Source organism: Microtus ochrogaster, chromosome 15 (genome assembly GCF_000317375.1).
Source record: "Microtus ochrogaster isolate Prairie Vole_2 chromosome 15, MicOch1.0, whole genome shotgun sequence".
Classification (NCBI taxonomy): Eukaryota; Metazoa; Chordata; class Mammalia; order Rodentia; family Cricetidae; genus Microtus; species Microtus ochrogaster.
Genome location: NC_022017.1, coordinates 3,470,100 through 3,479,419, shown reverse-complemented (window position 1 = coordinate 3,479,419; position 9,320 = coordinate 3,470,100). Strand labels below are relative to the sequence as shown.

General features: G+C 46.9%; 1 protein-coding gene across 1 annotated transcript in view; it reads left to right on the top strand.

The window, feature by feature from the left end:
• The first annotated feature begins 4,307 nt into the window (after positions 1-4,307).
• Scn8a (sodium voltage-gated channel alpha subunit 8) overlaps positions 4,308-9,320 on the top strand; it is a 108,813-nt gene continuing 103,800 nt past the window's right edge. Inside the window, exon 1 of the mRNA XM_005353869.2 lies at positions 4,308-4,583. Coding sequence (XP_005353926.1) covers positions 4,308-4,583 — 276 coding nt within the window. The remainder of the gene's footprint in view (positions 4,584-9,320) is intronic.

Sequence of the window (9,320 nt, the reverse complement as noted above, 5' to 3'; positions counted from 1 at the left end):
TATGACCATGGGCAGATGGAAAATATAGAACACCTGTATGACCATGGGCGGATGGAAAATATAGAACACCTGTATGACCATGGGTGGATGGAAAACACCTTCTACTCACAGCAGCCATGAGGTAGCATGAGCTCAAGGGCTCAACAGTGGGTTAGTAAGCACGCAGCTTGCTATGTAGCTGTATAGCGAAATCACATGCACACACACATGCACATGCTCATGTTCGCACACACGCACTCAGATACACACACCCAATGAAGTGCTGATACATACTGCTGTGTGACTTTACCTTGAAACTTTTATACTAAGTGAAAGAGGGAGGTCAAACCCAAATGGCTGCACACTGTGTGCTTCCATCTTATAGGAAATGCCAGAAAAGATACATTGGTAGGGACGGAATGCACTTTAGGTATTGGGGAACTGGGGTGAGGTTGGAGAGAAACTAAGCTGGGTGAGGAGTGGGGGCAGCACTGAATTTGCCACGATGGAAAGACTTGGTGTGCAGTAGTGGAGGCTGCAAATACGTTGTTTGCAGGGGAGTCGTTTGCTTTAAAATAGTCTATTTCAAGTTACCTACATTTTACTTCAGTGAATAAATCTTAAAACTGTGAGGTGCCACTGATTGAGAAGACTGTTATTCTGAGTGTTGGCAGAAATGTGGGGCCGCTAGAACCCTCACCCTGTGACGCTTTATACATGGTCTCCAACTCAGCACTGTTCTTTAGCTAAATGCTGCAAAGAATCACATTGTATTTGACTACTGAAAGATGGGGGTAAAGGGGGTAGCTTCTTTCCACAGCAGCGTCACATAGCCCAAAGTGTCAGAGCAGGGTGAATAAATTGTGGCACAGTCACAGATGGAATACTACACAGCAATAAAATGAATACCACAGTAAGGTAAATTTTACAGAATTGGGGTTGGGATGAATCCAAACCTCATAGGATGAAATCTAAGAAGCAGCAGAACTAATCCATGGAGGTGATTACTGATGAAGGAACACAGAGAACAGACTGGCGTCACAGATGGAACAACATATGGACGGACTGAACTGGGCACTGTGGAGTCATACACTTACTCTGTTACTTTACAAAGAAACATCACCAAAGTAGAAGACAAGCAGTAGTCACCAGAGAGATGTCTGGAAGGCAGGAGAAGGGGCTTCCTGTCTGAGAAACAGGAAGTTGTCAGAGGCCCGGCGTGGTGGTGACATGTGGGAAGACTACTTCTGTGGGGCCTGAGTGGGTGATACTTGCCAGTGGAAGCTGTTCAGGAAGGAATGGTCAGGCTGTGGTGCTGGTCATGCACGCGGGGGCTGGCCATGGCCAGTGTGGTCCCATGCTGAATGACCGGAAAAGCCCATGGCTAAAGTGTGGGACTGTTCTGGGCATAGTGAGGACAAGGTACGAAGTTGGAGTCACTTGAGTATGAAGGGGTTGAGGGAAAGAGGGTAACAGATTTCGGAAGACAGCCATAGAGAAGAAAGTATGTGCAAAGGAGGGAGACCACTGCCGTGGCATAGTGAGTGTCACCAAGGCAGAGGTAGGTAAAACAAGCAGAGGATTCAGAAACACAGAAAAGAGCTAGGAAGGAAAGGGGAAGGTTGGAAATGTGCTGGGGAGCAGGGCTAACTGGGGGCGGGCCATGACCCTGGAGATAATGGGCAGAAGACAGCAAGGCAGCATCCTAGCCTGGGCTGGGTGATGGGCTGAGCGGATTGTGGGCGAGTGTGGAAGGTGGAGCCTGCAGTTCCAGACACTCAGTCTTACTGCGGGTTCCAGACATGACCTGTCTAGTCTGTGAGTGGCCATAGGTGTTTGGAGTTCTGACTCGCTCTCTAGCAGCGTGGCTTTGGGATGCCATGGTAGTTCTCTAAGCCTCTGTTTCTTTGTCATTAAATAATGATGATCCTTGTATTCTGGAGGTGACACTGGTACCTGAAAGGCAGCTGAGAGGTGAGCAAAGTTCCCAAAGGAGGTGCTGTGGAGGCTGAAGGTGGGTGCACAGAGGCTAGAGTCTTGAGGTTGGGACAGGAGGAAGGGGATTTACTGGACTTGTTCAGGGTATAGAAGGAATTAGGGAAAAAGAAGTAGGCTGGGGGAAAACTGTAATTGAAGTCTCAGATCATAAAATCAAATTATCTTTGAGTGATTTGCTTAATGAGTCAGGCTGTTCCTGCTGGGACTAGTGGTGGAGAGGACAGAATGGAATGGCTAACTTTAAAAAAAAAATAGATTTACTTATTTATTTATTTTGTAGTAAAGAAATAAGAGTTTGGATATTAGCGTCTGGTTGAGGTCTTCATTTTTTTTGCATTTATTTATTTAGAGAAGCTTACATGATGTGTGTAGAAGGCAACTTGTGGGAGTTGGTTTTCTCCTTCTGTCATGTCCATCCCAGGGATAGAACTCCAGTCTTGAGACTTGGCAGCAAGTACCCTTACCTGCTGAGCCTGTGACCTGAGCAAGTTGTCCAGTCTCTTAGGATTTTACATTTCTGGAATCATCTACACAATAGATGGAGGAGTCCTACCACGTCTTGTATCTCTAAAGTCCTATACTTACCAGAATGATTCCTCTGGTTCCTCCCCTTGCCTGAACCTGTGAGTTTGGGTGCAGTGTGGGAAGCTACCTGGTCTGTGTGGGGCCACCGTACAGTTCTGGCTGCAGAACCCTGTGCTGTAAACAGAGCCTGGTCATGGACACTTAGCTCCATGCTGTGACACAGCGGTCACCAGGAAAACAGTCTGTGCAGGTGGATTTGTGAATGGAGCCCTTGGGGACCATGCTCCACATCAGTGAGACTTTACACCCATTGGCTTGAGCAGGCCCAGCTTACATATAGCCGTGAAGTGGACCCTGAGGACTAAGTAAGAGCAGAAGCAGCAGTGTTTCGTCTTTCAAAACTACTTCCTGGGTACTTGGGTTACACTAAATAAATAATCTTAGAAGGTGCGTGGGGTGCGAGAGACAGAGCCTTAAGAAGTCTATTTCCTGGGCCGCCCTATGCTGCCAAGACAGAAAGAAGGAAGCGTACTTTGCGCACCAGGTGAACTGCCAATGGTCTCCGTCCATTCTTGCCAAGTGCTGAGCCATTGCTCCCGGCTTCCTGATTCCTGTTCCCAGGCTTGGGTTAGAAGTAACTAGAGTTCTGCATACAGGAGTGAAATGGCTTTTCACGTACTGGCTGAGAAGTCCCTGATGCCTATGTGACCTTGCTGCAGTTGCTCTTTCTAGACAGGATGTTCTCTGCGCTGTCCTTGCCTTCTGAGTCCTTCAAGGTTCCAGTCTCCCGGGCCTGCAGTACTACATGGCCGGCACATGGGGAACCTGGGTTCATTCCCTCAGTCTTTCTCAGTGCTAAGTAGGGGGCTTTGGGGGTGATGGCAGCCCCGTCCACTGAAAAACATCTTCTGTTTGTCCCTGGCAGGTGCTTGATCCTACAAAAATATACTACTGGCCTTTTATACTGGAAAGATTTTGACAACTCAGTACATTGCAGCCTTGAGATGGAAGGATGGATGCAAACGAGAGCTTTTATCAGTATTTTGTGTTCGCAGAAGTTTGAAAGAGTTAGTTTTGTTTTCAGAAAGTACAGTTTTTGAGAGCTTGTTTCAAGGTTCTAGCCGGGGAAGTGCAGCTACTCGTGTACCTTGACCGGTCCTCCTCTATTCGGGAAAGGTTGTCCTCTGGGAGGGACACACGTGGAGCCGTGAGGGAGGAAGGGGACACCCGCCTAGCCAGCCAGATCAGCCAAATCAACCCTGGCGATCAATGGGGTGACAGATGTTGCAGCCAGGTTGCCCTCACATCCCAGAAAGTACAGTTTTTGAAAAGAGGGACAGTTTATCCTTTTCTTGCCCTTAAAGGAAAATGGTCTCATTTAGAGCCCAGATCCAGAGGGAAGGTGACTTGAGCGTGCAGATGCAGGCCCTAGGGAGCGTCATCTGTTCCTCTTTAGCCAGAGCAGGGTGCCTGGGGCTGTGAAGCACATCTCTCTTATGTGTGTGGTTCTGAACAGTGAGTTGGATTTAGTAAATATAATATAGGCTAGCAGTTCGAAAGACCCTCCTCTTTCCATCTCCCTAGCTGATCGCTCCCCCAAGCCATTCTCACCATAGATTTTTTTAGATAAAAAAGAGCCATGTCATGGTAGAAACTGTTGCAAAGGTTTGGCGTGGAGGTGAGAGTGCTGCTTCGGTCTGGCCTCTCTCAGAGCAGGGGTTGACTCATGCTGCTGTGTTGCTGTCTTCCAGAGCTGGCCTGTCCTGGACTCAGCATAACTAACGAAGCTGCTGCAGGATGAGAAGATGGCAGCGCGGCTGCTCGCACCACCAGGCCCTGACAGTTTCAAGCCTTTCACCCCCGAGTCGCTGGCAAACATCGAGAGGCGCATTGCTGAAAGCAAGCTCAAGAAGCCCCCAAAGGCTGATGGCAGTCATCGGGAAGATGACGAAGACAGCAAGCCCAAGCCGAACAGCGACTTGGAAGCAGGGAAGAGTTTGCCTTTCATCTACGGGGACATCCCCCAAGGCCTGGTTGCGGTTCCCCTGGAGGACTTTGACCCATACTATTTGACGCAGAAAGTGAGTTGGAGGAGGCCCAGCTGCAGAGGCCCCTTCCCTGCAGGCGTGGGAGAGGGACAAGGAATCCTGTCTTTGCCAGAGTGGGGAGACATGGCTAGCCTTTGCTACTGCCTGGGATCGGCTTTTCCATTTTGTTGTTGCTGGGGGCCACTCTTGGGTCTTCCCATGGTCCAACTCTGTTAATAAGACTTCTAGTTTTGCTTCTAGGCCAGATTAGGAAAAATTGAAAATTAAAAAAAAAAAAAATAGGAGGGCTGGGGTGTAGCTCCCTGGCAGAGCACTTTCTAGATGTGTGGAGCCCCTGGTACTTCCCTGGAAGGGAAGAAGAAAGGAGAGGGGGGAAGTGTGAATGCAGATAAGTCTCCCTGAGACATTTGAGAGTCTGTCTTAGTATAGTAGATATTTCTCACACAGTGGTAGCAAGCTGTCGCTGTAGTGGGGATCATGGCTGTGCTCTCTGTGTAGCCTCCTTTGTGACACTGGAGCATGGCCATTATGGGACAAACAGTGAAGCACACTTTGGTCTTGTCATACTGTTGTCAGGGTGAATCTTGGTTCCCCAGTCGAAGACAAGAGGAGAATCAGGCCTCCTGGGTTGATTCACCACTGGCCATGTAATTAACTGCTAGATTCTGAGGCCTGACCTCCATTGTAGGAGACCCACCTAATTCAACAGATGTCATTTAAATAGGTGCCATTGGCTTTTCCAGGTAATGGGTAGGGTGATGGTTTTGTGGAGTTGTGTAGATGTAAATAGAAAAATCAGCTACACTATTTTTGTTAACACAACCGCCCTTTTAAACTGCTAACTAACTGTTTTTAGTATGTTTTAAAAGAAATGTTAACTTCCTTGTCTTGTTAATGGGACACAGTTAAGAGATCGATCCTTACTAGGATCACTGAGAGGGCTCAACACCTGTGGGGGTGGGATCCCACGTGGTGGGAGGAGAGAATGGATTCTTGTGAGTGGTCCTCTGGTCACCTGAGTGCCCTGGTGTGCATACCCTCTCAGCAGTGAGCATGCACACACACTGCATAACTATATAAATGAGTTTTAAAAGGCATCCTTAACTCGGGATGGATGGCAAAAGCAGTCAAGATGCCCTCTGGAATCTAGCTCACAGCAGCTGCGGTGGGGAGGGGCGGGACCAGTGGTCCTAGGTCTGAAGAATAAAGCCTGAGGTGACACAGAGGACAGTAGACTGGAGAGAGACCTTGACTCCACCACGTCTCACAGCATTCATTCTTTATAGTCTTCTTTGCTAGTATAAATATTGTCCAAACTACTACAAATAATCAGAAGGGAAAAATAAAGAAAAACAAGCCTTACAAAATAATTCGTGATTCTTAGCAAGTCCCTTTATTTCTCAGGGCCTAAATTATTTATTTTTCCATCTTATATGCAAATTCAATTTTATTTTCTTGCCTGTGATTTTGTTTTCCGTTGTATACCTTTTCCCCGGGCCCTGCCCTACTGGCATTCTCTTTCTGTGTCCAGTGCCTGGGTCACGGCTGGGACTCTCCAGAGAGTAAATCCGTTGTTGCCAGTGGAGCTCCATAGGACTGGCTTGTTGGGACAGAAAGTGTGACTTCAGAGGCTGGGGTTATGGCTTGTTGCACACACATGAGTCCCTGAGTTCAGATCCCTCACACCCACACACAGAGCCTGAAGCCTGGCAGTGAAGCATGTCCCTGGAGATGTAGAGGCATGTAGACCCCGAAGCTCACTAGGCAGGCTGCCCAGCCAAGCTGATGAGCCCCAGGTTCAGTAAGAGATTTTTGTCTCAAAAATAAGGTGGAGGGAGCCGGGCGGTGGTGGCGCACGCCTGTAATCCCAGCACTTGGGAGGCAGAGGCAGGCGGATCTCTGCGAGTTCGAGGCCAGCCTGGTCTACCAAAGGAGTTCCAGGACAGGCTCCAGAGCTACAGATGTGAAACGCTGTCTCGAAAAACAAAAAAAATAAAAAATAAAAAATAAGGTGGAGGGCAATTAAGGAAGACACTTGCCATCGACCTGGCCACCAAAGGCCTACATACATACAACCAGCATACATGAAACAAGTACACACACTGCACACGAGATAGAGGAGAGTTTAGCTTCAGCCTATGACCTGTCATAAGAGCAAATGTTTCCTGAGAAGAATAATTTTTAATTATATTTTTGGTGGTCTTTAAAGTTTTTTAAATGTTACCATTAAGAAAAGTCTATAAAACATATATAGCCATTATAGCCATTGCCTAATGGCTACTATAAAGCAAACAAATTATGTCAAGAAAGCATTGCTAGTGGTTCAGACATGTTTGTTGTACATTAATCTTTTTTACCTACCTACCTATTATCTATCTATCTATCACCTACCTATCTACTTCAGACAGGGTCTTATGTAGCCCAATCTGGCCTTGAATTCACCACGTAACCATATGAATTCCTAACCCTCCTGCTTCCACCTCCTGAGTTCTGGGTTTATAGGCTTCACCAGCACACATATGTTATAAGGTATTGACGCCTGAACCCAGGGCTCTGAGCATGGTAGGCACATACCCTCTAACTTGGCTGTATCCATAGCCATTGCCCTTCTAAATGAGGAGTTTTTCATTTGATTAAAAATAACATGTTCTCTCAGCTTACGTGCAAGTTCTTGTTACGTTACTGTTTCTGGTCCTGCTTCCTAACCAAGGCCTTGCATGGGTTAAGTCAGCTTCTCCTACAGGCAGCATTCTGGGATTTAACCCACAAATCAAAAGCTCATAGGGGAGGAAGTGACGTAAAATGTTCCTTTCTGTTTGATTTTCAGGAACTGTTGTAAATAATTCCTAGAAGATAAGCTCTCCTTCCTCTGGTAAAGGAGTGTTTCGTCCTCAAGCCCCGGTTTCTAGTTGTCCCGTCATTGAAGGAACCACAGGGACCTTGTTTCTCCTTTCCTTTCCTCTTTCTCTCACGGGTCACAGAAAACGGGTTCTCTTTTTTAAAACTTGTGGTTTCATCCATTGTATATGGCTTGTGCTCCAGGAAACTCAGGACCCTGGAAGCTGTGCACCACACTGTGCAGGCACCGTTCTGCAGGGTGCCTCCTGCCCTCGCTCTCTGACCTTATTTTTCAGCTATTTGATATGAATAAGTACATTTAAGGAGCAAATACATATCTTGACTAACCTCACTTTAAAAAATAGGTCATATATTTATTTACTGACCGAAAGTTGAGTGGTATTTGGTAAAATATCTGCCTTATGACCATCCTTCTCTTGCACTGCTTGGCCCCCTGCAGTGTTAATGGTTGCTGGGCTCTTCTGTGGTTTCTCTATACCTGTGCAAGCCACAGCAGGTGCGTGTGAAGAACCGACCTCAGATGTTTTTCCTGGCCTCTATCACCTCTCTTCTCTTTTTGTTTCTTGTGGAATCTTTGTTTCGCGTTATTGTTATTGTGGTTGATGTTTAGTTTTTCTGAGGCAGGGCTCAGGCTAACACTACAGCCGTGTGCTACCCTGTGTTATGCTGTGGGGTCTTGAGTTTTCTCAGTGCCAATTCCCACTTTGCTTCCCTTCCTCCAATTTTTTTTCTTTTAGAGAATCAAATCAATGGCTTTTCCTTCACTGCTTACAGTGTCTAACTTCACTACAGAAACTGTCTGCTGCTTAACAGTAATTTGTTGAATTTTAAGTGACCATGGGTTTAGTTGAAGGCCCTTCTACCTGAGTCCCACCCCTTCTCATTTCTTAGGCCTGATTATTGACATGGCCTGTGTGTCTAATATCTGACCTATTATAAGGAAATCCTAGAAACAAAAGTTCACCTTTCAGGATTGATGTGTCTTTAAGTGCCATGGTGCATTCCTGTTGAACTGAAAGGTCACTTTTCTCAAAGTTCATCTCATTTCAATATCTGATTTTCTACAAAGTGAGTACACTTAAAGTCACAGGAAATTAAAATGTGGAGGCCTTTGGCATCATTTAATTCAGCTTCCTTACATTATTGATTTTAAGTTATTGATACTTTGTCAAAAGCTGGAACCAGGCTTGCAAGATGACTCAGTGGGTTAGAGCACTTACCAAAGAACTGCCTCTCATGGGTTAGTCTCTGATTTCCACTTGTGAGACATGCACGTTCACACACATGCACACACACAAATATGTAGATGATTCCCCTGTGGCATGTTCACCCCCTTGGGATGAGTGAGGTGTAGTGCTGAGAACCTGAGCTCGTTGTCAGCACCTGCAGAACTGCTCACCTGACATGAGCTCTGGGTATTTAGTTGGCCTCTCCACCTTCTGCTACTTTTGAAGGAAGAATGTCTCCCTCCCACCACAACCCACCCCTGCCTGCCAGGATGGCACAGTGGAGAGAGCGCCTAACTGGGAAGGAAAACCTAGGTTTCATTCCAGTTTTGTCTTTGATTTGCCCTTGGCCAAATAAAATGCCATGGTTTCTTCATCCTCACATGGTGCAGGAGAGCAGGCGTACATCTGAATCTTTGTACTGTGTGTCACCGTGGCTGCTTGTACCCTGTGCTCTCAGTGTGGAAAGTGCTCTCTGCTCACTCAGGGCCCCCACTCTGCTTCGTGTCTCCTCCTCTTGGAATGTACTCTTCCTTTAACTTCAGCTCTGGGAGTTCTCCCTGCTCAGCCACGCCCAGCCATAACACCAAAACCGAAACCTCTCCCTTCTGGATTCCTGTAATACAGCTTGTCTTCAGCCCACCGTGGTGTCATTTGGTGTAGGTGGGGAGGGTACCTCTGTGTC